The 18,308-nt window shown below is 38.0% G+C and overlaps 1 protein-coding gene across 8 annotated transcripts in view; it reads left to right on the top strand.

Moving 5' to 3' along the window:
• Positions 1–844: 844 nt before the first annotated feature.
• LRRC28 (leucine rich repeat containing 28) overlaps positions 845–18,308 on the top strand; it is a 47,808-nt gene continuing 30,344 nt past the window's right edge. For 2 of the 8 annotated variants that reach the window (XM_052671652.1, XM_052671650.1), the window contains exons 1-5: positions 845–940; positions 3,257–3,485; positions 7,287–7,327; positions 9,694–9,731; positions 10,432–10,569. In XM_052671652.1, coding sequence (XP_052527612.1) covers positions 3,318–3,485; positions 7,287–7,327; positions 9,694–9,731; positions 10,432–10,569 — 385 coding nt within the window. In that variant the 5' untranslated portion in view covers positions 845–940; positions 3,257–3,317. The other 6 variants (XM_052671651.1, XM_052671655.1, XM_052671656.1 and 3 more) reach the window with 6 other exon arrangements.

Here is an 18,308-nt window from a genome sequence, read left to right as displayed (position 1 = left end):
ATAGGGCAGAAGAAATGCTTTCTGCAATGCATTCAGCTTCCTGGCACCCCTGCGGACCTTTGACATGCACCTTATAGCAAGCGTATTTTAATTAGTCTGTGGGAATTGAAGATTTCTCCACCTGAGATCCTCTTTTAGGCCACTTGTGGGGCTGATCTGCAGCTAAGAAGAATCTTTAATACCCAGTGATGTTAAATATACTGAATATGAGGGAATTTGCTGTCATTAACTTCCACAAACTGTATCTGTGCTCCAACACCCGCATGTGTAAAGAAGTGCTTTGTGACTCCTCTCTGTTTCACCTGAACCAACTATCACAGGACAAGATGGCCATGATGGTGGGCTGCGGATGTGAGCAGCTGCCCAAAAAGCTCCAGTCTGCTGTCAACAGATAAAATCTACCATTTTCTGCAACAAAATTCAGCTGGGAAAATGTTCTTTGGTTATCACAACTTTTACCTGCAAGTGATTTTCTCCTTCCGAAGCTTCTGAGCAGTGATAACTGCATCGTGAGCAACAGCTTGGACAGGCAGCAGCAGCAAACATGGGCTCATCCTGCCAGCAGCATAACAGTTAGTTCTTAGCCTACTGGGAGCGGTTAACTGAAGGGCATCTCCCGATACGTGGTCACACACAGGACGCGTGTAAACGTCCAATACTGCAACCTGGACTCCCTCACTGCCTCGAGGAACAGCGCTAGAATGCAAACAATCCTCCCGGGCCCGCCCCTTACAGGCTCCTTGGTAGGAGGCGGGCAAAGCTCTGACGTGAGACGGCTCCTGATTGGGCTCTCGGCAGCGAAGAGCTTAACGATTGGTTGGTAGGCTCGCGCGCGGGGGCAGTGTTGTGTTTGGGCGGGAAGGCGGGTCTGCGACCGCGTGGCGTCTCGCGAGATCTGCCCGCTCCGCCTACGGTGTTCGGAGCCGGAGGTGGCGGTCCGGTAAGTGTTCTCGTTGTGTGGCGGAGCGCGTCGGGCTGTTGGAGGAGAGCGCCTCCGCCGCCTGCTTGCCGGAGCGCCCGGTGCTTTTTCCGCGGTGGGAGTGCGAGGCTTTTCTGCTCCGAGGCCCCTTTCTCACTGCCCGTCACCCCTTAGCCCCCACAGGCCTTGGCGGCGCTCCCCTCACGCGCTCACGGCGGGCCGCTTCCCACGGGCAGCCGCAGCCGCGAGAGGGGCGGCTCGGAGCGGAGCCTCACCTCGTAAACGAGGCACTTTTCTGTGGTGTGTGAAACGGCAGGGATTCGGCCCTCGCAGGATCCCCACCAGCGGCTCCTGTGTGTGCTGAGAGCGGGTGGTTTGGTTGGTGGGCGGTGAGGGGGAGGACCTGCCTGTGAGGGAAGGGCTGAGCTTCGTGTCTGTGGGCTGCACGGTGCGCTCTGTGTGTCCCGGTGCCCCGTGTGGTTCATGGAGTGCGGCTGTGAGGAGAGGTCTGTAGGTGCAGAGTTTCAGAATGTCATCTCTGGAAAAGTCAGAAAGCTGTCGGATGCTTCTGTGTTGTTTTGTGGTCTCGAGGGTTTTTCACTTAAAAAAAACTTAAAGCTGAGAGCCGTGCTTTCAAAGGGGGAAGGAAAACACTCTGCCTGTGTGGAATTGCTTCACTTGTCATCAGGGAAAGATGAGCTTTCCATTCCCGTTTCTTCAATAGTAGCAGTTAGTACCCAAATATTCATGGAATATTTGCATTACAAATCCTATTTTTTTCCCTTGAATTATTTTAATGCTTATCATCTATGTGGAATTCGTAGTGGCTTAACTTCTAACTGCTGAACTGAGGGAGCTTTTGCATACTGGTGCCACAGACCTGCAGCATCTGTACTCTGTCTCCTAAAGGCACTTGATGGAGGTGCCTGTTTCTTACAGTGATATTTCTTCTCATATAAGAACTCTAATTATAAAGAGTTATACCAGTACTCTCCAATCCCATGTAGGTTTCTTAACATGACTTGCTTACAGAATTGATCTTAGCGTTTCTTGAATTGGGTATAAATTAAGGCTAGAGCGAGTATGTGGGACGTTGCATCCAAGTTGTGATTAGTAATACCTGTGGCACTTGAAGAAAGTAAGTGCTGCGTTCTTCCAGGAGGACACGGGTCATTTGTAAGAGCTGCTTATCTGCAAATCAGTGTTTGAAGTGTAGTGGTTTGGTTTACATGCATGGTCCAGTTCTCCATCAGTTCTGCATTCTCAGCTGAGTTTCACTCACAAGGACTGCTTCAGTTGGCTCTCTTACTGATAGCTCAGTACCTCCACTAGGTAAGAAGGGAAATCCTTCCATCAGTAAAGAAATTAACTCACAGGTCAAATGTTATTGGTGGAAATCAGTTGTGTTTCCTTTTTCTTAACGGAGATGAGCTGGGACACACAAGGCTGTAGGAAGCTTTTAACTTTACTTTTATAAAAATTCCGAGTGTATTTTATCCTCTCGAGTTTTGAGGCAGCATAAAAGGGGCAGCATTGTTTTTATTATCCAAATTTATGCAATGTAATGATGATTAGAATTTTGATTGTGAAGTAAGCTAAATAAAGCCTGCTTTCACATACAGATAAATCAAAAATTAATCATCATGCTTCAGTTTTCTGGCTTTGAAGTCATTGATAAAGCTGGATACTTTGTGTTTATTTAGGACTGCTGAAAGTCTGCTGTTATAGCTGTGACTGATAACTGCAAAATTTCATGTTTCTCTTGCATTAATTATCCTATTTTCAGATGGTCTTACTTGCTGTCCATCCCAATACCTCATACAATGATAGCATTTCCTCGTTATTTTGTGTGGGAAGACTTAACCTTTTATAGCCTGTTGTCATGTTGGCTTTAAATCTACGTGGAGATGTTTTTAAGTTGTCCAGACGTGCGTCCTCTGATCAATTTTGCATTTTGCTGAAGATTGTGCATTCTTAGCATGTACCACAGAGTAAATGTAGAACACCAGTAGTGGGTAGGAGAGAGATGTCTTTTTTTTTTTTTTTTTTCTCTTTGCTGATGTCAGCTTTGACAAAACTATTGATGGAAAATGATGATGGGGGAAAAAAAAAAAAGCATTATTTTGTTGTGTGTGCTGTAACATCTTGGTAATACTGATCTGAGTACACTTGAACATTATGCAGAAAGAGAATTGCTGGTATGAATGTTCTGAGTACTTTATGTATTGAATGGAATGGCTACGTTTTGATAGTTGTAATATCTAACAGTCTCAGTCTTTCCTCAAAAGATTGCATGGCATAAACCTTGATACTGTCTTGTTCTCTCTTGTCTCCTAGAAATGGGCCTGTTTGTAGAAGATGCAGTGCACTAGATGTGGTGCTTGGAACAGAATTAGTCATGGCATCAGAACTGTGTAAAACAATCTCAGAGGCAAAGCTGGAAAAGCACAAGAATTTGTTCCTAAATTACAGGAATCTCCATCATTTTCCTTTGGAATTACTGAAAGATGAGGGGCTGCAGTACTTGGAGAGACTTTATATGAAAAGAAATTCTCTGACCACATTGGTACGACAACTTCTTTACTGTGATGCTTACTGTCTGATTTTGAAATAGAAAAGGTTAAAGAATGTTTTAGCAAATTTGATCCTGAATGACGTGATCCCTTGTGAAATACAAGTACACGGTTGTGTTATGTTCTAACTTGGATGGATAACGTAGAGTATAATAAATGAAAGCATATGCCATTTTTATAGATACTCTCGGAGCTCTGAAGATCCAATTTTTTGTTTGTCTGTGTTCCATAATAATTTTTTTAACTTGTAAATCTTGCTCCAATTGTCAGTGGTCAGGTCTTTCTACTGTTAGGAGATGTTAGCTGTTTAGTCCAGCTGCATTAGCTTCAACATCGCTGACCTTCGTGTACACTTTCCTGTAAAGGCAATGCCAATCCCAAGATCTAATACTGAGCTTTCTGTTAAGGTGCCAGTTGAAACTTGTTTTCTGTAAACTGCCAACAGTAGGAAGAATAAACCGTTAAGGGTTGAGGGGGGGTGGTGGTTGTTTTTGACATCTCTTGCAGTAAGTAGTAGTTTTTAAAGCTTTGACAATGTTGCATTAGATTTCCTTAATAAAGGCTTTGTTTCACAGCACAAGAGCTGGGAGGATTCTGAAGGTTTTATACTTTCCTTCATCTTTGAAGTCAATTAAGTTTGCATGCGCTGTAGAAAGTTACCTCGGTACTTCTTGGGGAGGTCTTTTTGCTTAATGATTTAATGGAATTGTAGCATTCGTGGTTAAAAAGTAAAATTGTTTTAAAAATTAACCTGAAAGTCAATGATTACTTAGTGTGTGAGGCTCATGAAGTTTGTGCTACTCAAAAGATGGATCTAACATGGAGAGCTCTTTGTACCACTTTTCTGCGTGTCTATTTTAAATCTCGGTTTTGTTTTTCTTGAGGTAATAATAATTGTAATTGAGTTGTGAGTTAATGGAACTGAAGCAACACTTAAAATTTAGATCTTGCTCAGGCAAATTTACTTTCTAACAGCAAGAAATAGAGAATTAGTATTCAAAGTGACCAGGATAACTTTCCCTTAATATGAATTGCTGGGATCTCATTCAAGTGCATAGTGCTACAGCTGTGACTTGGGCAACCAAAATTGGATCTAACAGCATTTATTCAGCAGAATACAGGTTGGAAGTTGTAGGAGACCAAAACAGGTGAAGTCAGCAGCGTGTTCCACAAAAAGGCACATATGTTTGTTGTTTTTTTTTTTTTTTGTGCATAGTAAGTTTCAGTTTCCATTAAAAACATAAGCAGTTCATTCCTGGATACCATTAAAGTGTAAGCTGAGCAAGGGTTGCAATTTTGTGCTATATACCTAAGGAAAACCTAGCTAAATTGAGAATAGAAAGTAAGGTAAAGAAAGCAAGTGGAGAGAAAAAAAAGCTGCATCAAGGGAATTCTTGAGAAAATGTTCTGTGAGAGAAGGCTTAGAGATATGGGTTCAGCTTTGGGAAAGAGAAGACAGAGTTAAAAAGGAATTGGAGGAAGGGTGAGAACAGCGGACACCTGTGTTCTTATGAAACAGTGCTTTCATAAACTTACTATTTTATGTCCATTACTGGTAAGGGGAGTAATACTCAATTTAGTGAAGTAGTAGTAAGTTGCAAAGGGAAACGAGTCTCATTTGAGAATTTAAAAAAAATATACCACTTTATTTAAAAGGTGATCCTGCTTCAGAAGTGTAATTTTAGTGTCTCTTTCAGCTTGTGCTTCTTGAATCCTATGCAAGATGATGAGCAGTGCATTATCAATACATACAGATTTAATTTTGATGGTAGTTAATCTGCACTGTGTTTCTTTAAGGTGGTGCTTCCTTCTGCCTTAACAGCTGATTATGTCTGAGTTGAAAAACACTGACCAGCTCCTATGGAAACATTGGAATAGTTACGCTGTCAGAATTTCCCTATTCCTTTCTCAAGAAAAAACTTCTGTCTTTAGTGCCAAGATGAAAATGATAGAAGACTTGCATAGTAATTGGGTCAGGAAGCTCTATAGCATGCCTACATCCCAACTTCAACTTCTTATACCTTCCAATTTAGTATTTGACTGATAATGTTAGCATTTTAGTGATCCTGTTTCCTCATCTACAAAACGAAGTAGTTTGCTTTCATGACGCTGTCAGAAACATAATCGAGCCATACCAGGAGGTGGCTCTCAGAATGTGCAATGCTGTCCTGTTGAGACAAATCAGCAGGCTCACTTTTTGAAAAATGCCCTCTGAGGATGAGCCAAGCTTCCCTAAACTGGTGGCAGAAGTGATTGATTATTCATCTGTCATTGTTATTAGTTGCTGTGCCTACAACAAAGGCTGCAGTCTGTGTCACTGACTTTACTCCTCAATGCATGGACCATGAATAGTCCCTTTTAATCTTAATGTTGTTGTGAGATGTTGTGTTGAAAGCATTTGACTCGGACCAGTTGTTTTTGTGGCACTCAAGAACATAAATAGAATTTGTGGTAGATATTCTAGACTGTAAAATTGTGAGCTGTGGGGTTGTTTCCCTCCTTTAACTTCTTCGTATTTTAAGATAAAGCAGTTCAGGCTTGATGTGAGGTGAAAACGTTTGAATTTCAGATTAGCGTCCTCAATAGAACAAAGGTTTAGGATGGAAGAGCTAATGTTCTTAATTTTCCTTCTTAATTTTCAAGTTGAATGTCGATGTGTTTAATTTGGATCTGAGCACGCTGCAGCCTTTGTATATTTTTCCCGTATTAAGTTTCCACTCGCTGACCAAATAATCTCCTATTCTGACAAATGTTCTGATACAAACCTTCCAGTAGGTGGCAACAACTGATCAGTTTAGCTTGTTGAGTCCTGAGGTCAGCTGATTAATTTATTACAGAGCCTTATCTGCTGCTCCTTACTTAAAAACAAATATGTTTTGCTGTGCGTGCTCAAATCTAGCATGTGGTGTGCTTGTTGCATAAGCACATCGCGATAACTTTTTCAGGTTTATGTATTTATTCGTAGTAAGTTTATGAAACCATGCAAAGTATTTTAGGTAATAATACAGCTTACATTTGCATGGCAGTGCAGATTGCTAGGCCTCTTTTACAGGAAATTGGCAGTGTGGTAAGTCTGCTTTTAAAATTTGATTTGGATATATGGATAATGTAAAAAATCTGTGTTTGAAATAGATTTCTTAACTATGTCTTAACTATGATTACTGACATTTTAGACTTAGCAAGCCCATTTTGTGGTGTACGTTCTTGGTTATAAAGGCCATCGTGGAACATAGTTGCTATGGATCAGTAATTATAGAAATGATAGCATGTTAACATGCAAATATGGCAATTTAGTTTGTTGGGTTCGGTGTGCCTGGCTTTGTGGTTATTGGTTAAGATACACAGAACTTTTAGATCTTTTCTTGGTTTACCAGCATTACAAATAAAGTGTTAAAGTGAGTTACCTTGCATAGATCTTATTCCCCTTCAAGTCTGTAGTGGTTACAGCTTCTCAGCAGCTCTCAGCCTCAATTAATTCACTTTAGAACTTTACTTTTGAAAATATATTGTATTTCATCTCTTCAGCCCCAGAAGTCCACCTACCATTTGAGGATACGTTAATGTCACTTCTAGGCTGTAGTTCAATGTCAGTAATGAATTGCTCACCCTTGAAATATCCCAATTGCACTGGTGGAGAATATGTGGGGGTGTGGAAATAGGATATTGTATGCAAGCTTTCTGTTGCAGTTTTTCAGTGAGTAGCTGCTAACATGTTTTAGTGTGATTGGTAAAATTAGTTGGGTACACAATGTGTGTTTTGTTTTGAAACCTAAAAATCTCTAACTCTTTTTCAGCCAGAAAACCTTGCACAGAAGCTTCCAAACCTCGTGGAATTGTGAGTTTGTGTAGGAATTCTAATATATTCTTATTGTGCTGCTCCATCTCATCTTAAAATAGTTTTGTAATGTATTGCTGTATATTACCTGTGTTTTAAAAAGGAAGGGTTTTATTGGAGAACAAAAAAGGTGCTTTTTCTGTTTTTTCAAATGGTGGTATACCCAGATGTATTCAGTTTTGTGTTTTTTTTTTAGGATTTCTTGTGTTGAATAACAAGAACAGTTATACAAGTGCTTGCACTGTCAAGGGGGGGAAAAACACCTATCTAAACTGTTGTAATTCTAATACAAAGTACTTGAAGCTCCAAGTGCAATGGTTGTGACAGAGCCAGAGCCCGTCCCTGTTGCACATTGCCACTCCAGCTAGGAGAGTTATAAAGTCTTCAGTCTTACTGATTCTAGAAGGTGGTTTGTGCACCATGGCTGTTTTTTTTTTTTTTTTTTTTTTTTTAAAGTCAAGACAAGTAGCAGCAGGAACGTGCAAGTATGAGTAGTAACAGCTGGAGACAGAATGGATTACCCAGTTTTGCCCAAAGAAGGGGCACCATGTGAGCTGTTTTCTTTTGGCAATTAAATTGAAGTTGTGAAGCCTGAGCCAACGGTTTCCCTCACTCCCTACTTTTTGTTGTTGTTAAGGCTGTATTGTCCTTGCTTAATGGAATTGGAGGATGGAGGATAAAAAGGACATCCCCACATCCCACTGTAACTCATTTTTCTCATTTGTAGTTTGGTAATTGACAGAACAGTGCTTCTGTTTAATGAAAAGCTCCAAACAGGAGGTGGTGTGAGTAGTCTAATGCGTTCAGCTGTCTGATCTTGTCATCTTAATTTGGTCCTTGAGGCCACACCTTTCTGGTACACATGACCAGCGTATAATTGAACTGTTTTGTATGTCACTGCAGCCTCCAAATTGCTTAAGTAACAGTCATGTCTCATCATGCTGGAGTCTTAAGAGTTTGTTTATGCTGCTGAGCAGTAAAATAAATACTACTTCATATATTTAGTGTTTAATGATTTGCCATGGGGCATCAGGAGATCTCTGCTATTTGATGATGCCTTTAGGGAAGAGCTTTGTAAATTATAACTTAAAATAATATCTTACAAGCACCGATTGTAAGAATGATACCTAATTATTTGAGGTTCAGCAAGCATAGCTGTACCACCATTATTCTTTACGTTGTAGGGAATTGCAGTGAGCCTGTGATTTGTGTGACTTTAATAACAGAAGCCAGTGTTTGATCAGACAGTAAGAGATGTTTATTGTCAGAGAAGAGTCCGCAATATTTTCTAAAAAAAAAAATAAAAATGTTAGTTTATTATAGACAAATTTCACTTTAATAAAAATGAAAATTGGTAGCAATTTCACTGTACATTTTTCATAACTGTACTGTTGTCTACTCATATAGATTGTGTTTGTCATACGGGGAGGCCTGTTGTAAATCCTTATCATGTACCTTTTCTAATTTACTGACTGAAATAGTCGAGTATTTCTGGGAGCTGCAGGTGAAATGAGTAGGAGAATTCTCGTGTCAAGGCTACAAAAGAAGGTTTTCACAAAAACATTGGCTATCCTTTTGCTTTTGAATATTTATCAGTATTTGAAAATTTCTTTACTGCTATTTTCTACAAGAGCCATTTGTTCATTTGCAGCTGTGTTATTTTAGGCATCAAAATTAAAACACGAGAAATGCATGTTGCAGTAGTTGAAAAGTGACTGGCAGTGCTGGAAAAGTTCCAGCAGGGGGTGCTGAACATTTTTAGTGGGAGAGCTGCTCTCCCTCAGTAACTAAGCGACAATGGGTAACATTGGGTTTGGTTGGGTTTTTTTGTTTTTTTCTTTTGGAAAAATATACTCTAGATCTGAAAAACTCAATTAGGGTGACTGCATCATTTTCATTCATTCAGTCAGGTAAGGCAAGATTATTTTTTTAAGTATAGAGGGAAATGTTTCTAATTGGAATAGCTTCTGCCAGGTGTTTTTTCTTTTCTTGCATTCTGTGTGGGGTAACCTGATGGTCAAGTATGGTTGGCTTTACTTATGCTGTCTGCTTCATTCTTCTTCCTTGATGTTTTTTTCTTGTGACTCTCAGAATTGAAGCCCATTATTTTAACTGTGAATGTTCTATTTTAAATAATTATGTGTCATTCTGTTTTATTTTTAAGTTTATCTTTAGTCTTAAGTGAAACTTAAGTATCTGTCTATTGCCAGTATATGTGGTGTCCACAGCTTTTATGGTCATAAAGAGGAATGGCTGTGAGAGTGCTCTTTCAATCTGAAATTGGATATTTTGCAAACTGATTATGTAGCAGAAGTCCTTGAGGGTAACAGGTGGTGTCCTCTGCTTTTTTTTTCTCCTCCCCCCAGGTACCTTCATTCAAATAACATAGTTGTTGTACCTGAAGGTAAGTAATCTACCAGCTCGCATAAGTGGCAGGAATCATAAAATATTCATTTTTCTTCTTTGAAGAGGCCTATCTTTTTCTTTATTTCCCCATAAAACATTAAAGACTTTGATACAAAACATACCACTATAGCTTTTAGTTGATAATATCCTTGTTTATGTTATATTAAATTCTTCTAATGAACTCTCAAATGCATCTGAACGCTGGTTGCTTCAATTCTAATTGAAGAGACTGGAATGGCTAAGTGGCACTCATCTACAGAAACAAAAATCCAGAGCGTCTTCTGCTCTGAGCTGCTTACTACCCAGAATACCCTGCTGGTTTAAGTCATGGCACTTTTGAAACTTAAAATATCAAGAACTTGTATTGTATTTGTCTCCTGTGCATTAAATTTAGATTTCTGTGTCCAACTTCAGTGCAGTACTTTAAGCTCTGTTGGTACATATAGATTGGATAGATGCAAAGGAATAAAAGTGAAAAAAAAGTGAGGTTTTCCTCCCAACCTCACTGCCAGCAATAAAGTTTTTTAGATGAGCATTTTCATCAACTGTGTCATTCAGTTCTCAGACCGACTTTAATGCATCAAAATCTGCTGCTGCTTAGGTGTAAGGTACTGTGGCTTTTTATCCCCTCGTAGTCCTATTAAGATTTTAACGTTACTGTTGGGTCACATTCATGTTTTAATCTGTTCTCTCGCAAGCCATTGGCTCCCTCGTTAAACTGCAGTTTCTGGACCTAAGTGATAATGCCCTTGAAATTGTGTGTCCAGAGATCGGTCGCCTGAGATCTTTGCGTCATCTTCGTTTGGCTAACAACCAGCTGAAATATTTACCTGCAGGTAAGTACAAACGAAGTCTTAAAACAATGGCAAAATCCATTTGATCTTCTTTGGCACAGTGATTTCTTCTAGGTTTACTCAGGTCTTAGAGATGGAGCATGGCACAACTTGAAGGTGAAGATGAGGTGGGCATTACCACTGCGCGGTACTGTGCCGAATGCACCTAAAGAATAGTAAGCTGTACAGTACTGATGTGAAGTGGAGGAAAATAATGAAAGATATTTCTGAAGAGGAAAATAAAGTGTTTATGTAACAGCTGTTGCCATTGTAAGAAGAAAGTCTGGAAGTTACTCAAGAAGATACAAAATGCTAATGACAAATGTCATTATGATAAAATGTTCATTTGGATTTAACTGAGTATAAAGTATTCCAGTCCTCCTTCTATCTTTTAGCCAAACAGCCTCATGCTTTTTCAGAAAAGACACATGTCCAGTAGCTTTGCCTGTGGCAGTTCTACCTCAGCATGACAGTAGATAACAAATGCTGCTCTTACTGGCTTATAACAAAAAAGCAAAATGTATTCCAAGTAAATGTGACACAGAGTCAGAAAAAGTTGGCCATAGGCAAATTTTGATTTTTTTTTTTTTTTTTTTTCTTTCTAAATACTTTGATAAGCAAAAGTAACTGATTTCCCTTCTTCCATCTTTAATCTATCTGTCCAGATCAGATGATAGTAACTTTTGAATTTTTTTCACTGTTTTACTTTTTCTTCTTTCTCTGGGGTGTTTGCCTTTTCTGATCTGCAGAGAAGATAAAATGTAAGGCCAGCATTTAAGAAACAAAAAAACAAAAAACAAAACAACAACAACAAAAAAAAACAAACTGGTGTAACTTAATCTAATAGGATTAGCTTTTGGCTCTAACTTGAACTAAATTTTCAGTGTGACTTTCATGTGTTAAGTTCATGTGGCTTATTTGCAAGAGATATACTGCAATTTCTTTGAAGTCTTGGTTGCAGAAATCTAGGTAGTCCTCTCCTTGTACTTTTCTAGGCATACTAAGCTTTGTAGAACCAGTCAAAGAATGATTGTGATTAGAAAGGCAAAATAAATTGGCTTTGTAAATGCTCTGGAATGAAATTAGATAAACCTGTTAAACATTATGACCTAAGGCCAGTAAAATTTCCATCAATTTTAAGATGTCCTACATTCAAGAGAAAGGAGAGTTTTTGAATGCGCTTTATGTTCCTCAAAGATAATTTACCTTATGGTGCTGTACCATGAAAGAAAGACTTGTTCAAAGAAAAAGTGGCACATTTGCTTCAAAACTTCACACATTAACTTAAAAAGGTTCCAAGAAAAGACTACTTTCAAAAGGATAATTTACATTACTGAGGAGCTGATTTCAAGTCTACCACATTTGGAGGTGGTATCAGCGGCGTGTAAAAGCTTCGTTTAATTTGCTCTGAAGTTTACCGAATTTCGCACTGAACATCATCAGAAAAAAGTGATTTTTCACTTTAAACGTATGAAAATTTTGCATGTTTAGAAACAATGCTACTGTTGCTAATTTTATATTGGGGAACCCATTGACGTCTGTTCTTTGTTTCTGTGATGGAGTACCGTCAGTGTATGCGTATGTGATTATTGCTATCGTTTCTAATCCTCTCCGTTCAGATGGTGTCAGTGTCATCATGGCTGGATGTCACGCAGCAGGAGTGTTACCAGTCCAAGCAAGATTTATCTTTCACTTACACTTGAGAATGTGCCCAGCTAATCTACTGCACTGAGTGTTTCTAAATGTAACATTTCCTGAAGAGTACTTGTTTCCTTAGGTTTGCATTGTCAAACAGTGAAAATTTTAAAGATTACTTGTACTTAAATTTGGAAATGCCATTAATATTGAACAATTGACAAAATAGAGCAAAGTAGTAGATTTTCTTAAGTTGTTTTATTCTCACTTACATTGGTAGTATGAATTTTCATACAAGAGTATTAAATAGCATTCTCTCAGGAAAACAAGCAAAATTAATAAAACAAAGCTAGGGTGAGGTATGATTTCACTGCAGAATGTTATTGTACTGGGTTGTTAACTGCTTTCTTTAGAGCAGATACTGCATTGCAACATCTTGTTAGGGAAGGACAAACCTTTATTTCTCTTACTTTGTAAAAGAAGTTACCATTTAAGACAGAGTTTAGCTTCTACAAATGCAGCTTGTGCTTAATGTAGAAAACTGCTTTAAAGAAAAAAATCTCAGGTAAGGGTGGTGGTCATTTGCAGAAGCAACTTCTCAAAACTGGTGATTATCATTTTACCTCAAACTTTGTCCTATGCAGTTATCACACAAATGGCAGAAAAGTGTTTATCACAGCAGGGACCCAGTTAAGAAAGGTTGATTACTATTCACCTTGTGTAACCAACCTGCAGTATAATGATGTCACCACATAACAAGCTTACTTCAGAGTTGTTAGCCTGTCATTCCTCTTCTCTTTCCCTTCCTGGTATCTGGTGCTCTAAGCACTCCCAGATTTTGTTGAAACTACATGGGTATTTGTAGCAACTTACTGAGGGTACTAATAAATCTTATTATTATGACTGCAAACATTTGGATGGCAAACAGTTTCTCGTATTCATATAGTTAATGATGCTTTTCTATCGGACTTCATATTGTTAAGAATGACTCTGTTTTATCTTCTTCAGTTGTGATTAAGAATTGAAAGAAAAAATGAATAGCATGTGGTGTTTAATTATCTGTTTTTGATGAGATTGTTCCACAGTTGTGCTATTAACACTCGTTAGTATTTTAGTGTTGCCTTTCAGAAATTCAGCATAGCTTTTATTTTTAAACATTTGAATCAGTTTGTGAAATGAAGCCTTATAAAGATGTTTGTTTTCAGTATGACTGTGAATGTTTTTCAGACTCTAAAGACTGAGCATTGCTGCTGTTTACCTTCAGTGTGATGGGCAGAGAGGTTTTAGTGTTTACGTATTTGTTCACATAAAGTTTGTGAGAATGGAGTAACTGGAAGGCCTCTCTTCTGTTTCGGGTTTAGTCATGTCTGAGTAGGTTTGAGAAGTTGTCTTGAGAAGATGTGAGGGAGGATGATGAAAAAATGTGCAGGCTGTGTGAAAGGTGTAGTTTCCTAAAGAAATTAGTCCGCACTGATGAAGGGAAAAAGGCCCGTAGTTGAAGCATGGATGTTATGTTTCTTGGAGATTAGAAAACGCTTTGCGTGCTGTAGCGTTCTTGTAGTGTAAATAATAATCCTACCTTTGTGCTTAGCAAACACTGTGAAGTCAGCGTCACCTGTTGATAACTTCATGCACTTTGGCCTCTGAGCACATTGTTTTTGGTGGTTGGATGCAATTAAACAGTCTGACTTGCATCATGTATCTTGACAGCTTTGTAAGGTGACTAAGCTGAATTTGGTGAGAAGCAAATGGAAAAATTGTCTAGAATAAGCTCACTGAAATGGAACATGAAATAGCTAGAAGAAAATGCTTCGTGAGATTCTGTTGCAGTCATGTTTTGGTTCATTCTTTGGTAAGGTTAATAAATGGACCTGCTCTTGTCTAATGTAGAGTCAGAGTATCTAAGTCGTGGTAATAAAAAACATTAACTGAAAGACCCTCTTTGAGACAAGAGCTGCTTAAAAGAGCTGCAACGAAGTCTAAAGAAATGAACATGGTAAGAATTTTAATACTTACAAGAGTTCTCCTGAGTGCTTTTTTCATTGAAGTGTTCAGCATTAATTTTGTTTTGCAAATGGCAGACCTTGAGTCTTTTGTCCTGTACAACATATTGGCTCTTTTAGTTGACGCTGGAAAGCCTAATTCTTGAACGTCGCACTTTCTGCTCTTTAACTGTACCACTTAAATCCTTCAAATTCTTGAGGACCATTTAGATACACTACTGGGAATATTTTCTGAAAAATCTTAGTTGTAGCATAAGTGAAAGATGGATTGTATTATTACAGTAACTCTATTTCAAGAAATTTCTCTTTACTCCGGGAGTTGAAGCATCATTTTAATGTAGGATTTTAGTTAGGTCTATTTGAACGTGTTGAAGTAAATCTTCTGGCCCTTCTTAAAAATGATTGCTTAGAAACTTTCTGAAAGTTCTTTTCTCTTATGTTCATAATGTATACGGTGTGTCAACTGCTTTCATGCTTGAGAAACTAGATTTTTCTTTCTCTATAAGAATTACTATATATACTGTACTTGCAAAAAAAAAAAAATCTATGGGCTGTACTGGAGAAATGATTCTTCAGGTGGGAAAACTGAGACACCTTTAGCTTCAGGACTGTTATGTTATCGTATAGACTTGATTTTACTTTATCCTTAAAGTTTTGATGTGGTGATTTTTCATTTTGGTTTTATAGTTAGTGAATGCATGTTTGGACAACAGATGACTGGAAAGAAGGTGGGTTATGCTCAGATGAATGTTTTGTTTGACAAGGATTGGACTTATGTTGCACACTGCTTGACAAATACTTCTCTTTAGAAATGGCAAGTTGTAGCATCTTGCTCAAAGATTTAATTAAAAATGAGGTTATGTTTACTCAGCACATGTTGGAGTTAATTATAGATATACTAAAATGAAAAGCTTCATGTTTTGCCAAGTCAAGAGCAAAAGCTTAAGTAATTATACAAAGAATAGGGTATGGTTTATGATCCCAGCACATCTTTAGGCAAAATTCCCATGAAAATGGAAGTGTGTGTATGTAGATGTATAGCAGCACTTGTCTTTGTATGGGCTAGACTAAGTTTCCCTTTGTGTTTGTTGTCAGAAACAGTTCTTAAATGCTCTGAGTGCATTGATCAGGCAAAATAAATAAAATGCAGTTGAATAATAGCCAGTTGTAAGCAATCTGTATGATGCTGTTTCTTTGATCTGTGAAGCAAAAGTGCAGGTGAGTGGGGTGTGTGAGCAGTGGTGGCAGCAGGGAGGCACTGATCTCTGCAGCACTCAAATTCAGGTTTGCCAAATAGTACCCTTTATTTCCTAACAAAAAGTGGGGCTTCCATTTCTAATTAATATTTCTGTGTTCTCTTGAACACCTCTGCGTGCTGCATTCAGTTGTTGCCTTTTGCTTCTTTTAAATTGAATCCAAAGGACAGTTTCTAGTTTCTTCATATGCCTTTAGTATTTTAGAAGTGCAAATTGCAGCCGTATTTACAAGAGCTTAATGACATGCATACTCTTCATTTCACTTCTGTTCAAATCCTTGTTCTTTTTAAGGCAAATTGTTTTAGAAATAGTCCATTTAAGTCCCATTTTAATACATTTGTAGACTTAAAAAAAAAAAAAAAAAAAAAAAAAAAAAAAAAAAAAGACTTCAAAGCATTTGAGAGAGATTCTCTGAAGCTGATAAGGCAGGTTGTCATCTTTTACAGACAGGAAAGTGCTTTAACAGAAGTGATTTGCTCCAGGCCACAGCAGGAGTCAGTGTTAACCAGAAATAGAACTTGGGTGTTCCCATTCCATTTGTTGTGACCACACCTTTTTGAGGTTAGTCGTATTTAATATTGGGGAGGACTGAGTTTTCCTACCTGTTATTAGGAAATGAGTAATTATCTCTTCATAATCAATAATCCTCTGAATTAATAAGAAATTAATAGCAGTAAGATCAATGAGGTTTTTATAACTGAAGCACGTTGTGTTTCTGACAGGCTGGAAGACTTCATGAAGAAGAACTTAAATATAACTTGTACAGTATCATTTTCTCTTGCATAGGTAACTTCAGTTTTAATGATGAGGAGGGTTAAATCAAACTACAATTAATTACTGCTCTGCCTGTTTAGAAAATAACCCTAGGAATGTTAATTGATAAATGCAAAGCAAAACAGACTTAGCAATATGCTTTGCTAATTGGGGGCAAGGGAAGCTTTGAGATGTGAAAACTGTGTATTCATTTTTCTCTTTTTTTTTAAAGTCACTATAAAATACAATATCTGTATTTACTATTCATACCAATATTTCACTGGTAAAGACTTCCTGAATACTCGACTTAGCAATTCTGAATAGAGCTCAATATGAGGTATTTCAGTAAATCTTAATTAAGAAGTTATGTTTACATACCTTTCCCTACCTCTGTTTTCACAGTAGATTTCCTGTGATCAGGGCTGTAGCATGCCAGTAATTCTATTATTCTTATGGATCTTGGCATTAAAATATGCAGTCTAACTTAATTTTTAAATATGTTTTTCATATTTTTCAGAAACCTCAAGTCGGGGGCTGGTAGGGGTGCTGGGGAGTGAAGGTGGAGGAGAAAATACACTGATATTTTGTGGGTCTTTTCCTGCTATCTATCCCTTCTGCCTTTATTACAGTCTGATTAAGCTAGGTTGTGCTGATACTTATCAACGTTCAATTTTTTGTATGATTGTGTCTTTAAACGCTGAGGCACAAACTGATGCAGGCTCTGTTCTTTTTTCAGAGTTGGCGTAACGTTAGTCCACTCTGCTTTCCTAATTTAGTAACATGTATGCAGGATGGGGCAGGTTTGGTACGCCAGGCACCAATCCAGGAGTGTGGTGTTTTTAAGTAAATGGACTTGTGGGGATTTGAGGAAAACATAGATTGGGTTACATGAGCTTTGCACTCGGTGAGTCTGCGACTATTTAAAGGAACATGAACTCTTAAATACAAATCTCTCGATTCTTGTCGTAAGAAAATTGGTTTTCCTGAAATACATAGATGTCTTTTAAATTTTAAATGCAATAACAGCTTGTTTTCTTAACACATGCAGTTTTATTCAGTAGACTGTGTCCTGCAATAAATTATATATATATTTTACCAGTCAGCTTACTAACTGAAATTAATATTAGCTTTTATGGAGAACAACAAAAAAATTGTTCTTTACCCAAATCAGTGTGAAACTTGCCAACACTTGCCTGTTACTGAGTTTTTTTTAACATCAAGGTTAGTAAGGCTTTAGTAGTGATGCTGTATTAGTGGAAGCACAGTGAAAATATAGTAACTTCAAGACATTCTTTGGCTTTCTAGCAGGAGAACATTTTGATTTAGTGTAAGCTACTATAGAGCTCTGTCCTCACAGTCAGTAAGAAAGACATTTTTTTTTTTTTTTTTGTTTTGTAAGAAAAAATTTCCCTAGAAAACTATAGGGAAGGATTATCTCAGAAGAACTGAACAAAATGGTCTTGTGGATGGTTACTGTTGTTGGACTTCATGACCTAAACAGAGGTGACCAAAGCACAGGGTGGTGTATTGTACAAGTGCTGTTCCTTAACAGATTAGCTTTCATGCATGTCCAAACACAGTGGTGCCTATTTAATTAAAGGATGTTGGGGGTGTGAGATTTTATAACAGAGTCTGCATTGCTCAAATATTTGGTTTGGTTTAAATTCTCAGGAGGACTGTGAGTACCTCCGAGTGCTTTAAATTTATGGGGAGGGAAGCGAAGACAGAAGAAAAAAAAAAGTTTTATTAAATTCCTGGAAATTTTTACCAACTGCAGTTTTTCTGTATACCCTAACCTGGATAATGTGTCAGGATGATCATCTGTGTATACCAACCTGTTCACTATTCTCTTTGTCTGCCTGCCCCCTTCTTACAGTTACTTTTTTCCATAATCCTGTGTCACTTCCCCTCATTGAGAGTCTTTGGAAAGCTTTTTTGTTAGTATCATACCATCTTCACCATGGAAGGTTTATAACATCAGTGGATGCTAGTAGCAAAAGCAGACATAAAAACATACGGTCAGAACAATTCTAGAACTATGTTTTCAGTTTTATGCATTGCAGTGTAGGTTTTCTTGTTCGACCTCTTCTTCTAG

The sequence above is a fragment of the Tympanuchus pallidicinctus genome, unplaced genomic scaffold, assembly GCF_026119805.1.
Source record: "Tympanuchus pallidicinctus isolate F22 unplaced genomic scaffold, pur_lepc_1.0 scaffold12, whole genome shotgun sequence".
Classification (NCBI taxonomy): Eukaryota; Metazoa; Chordata; class Aves; order Galliformes; family Phasianidae; genus Tympanuchus; species Tympanuchus pallidicinctus.
The sequence above is the reverse complement of the archived record's forward strand: the minus strand, read 5'-3'. Positions and strand labels throughout refer to the sequence as shown.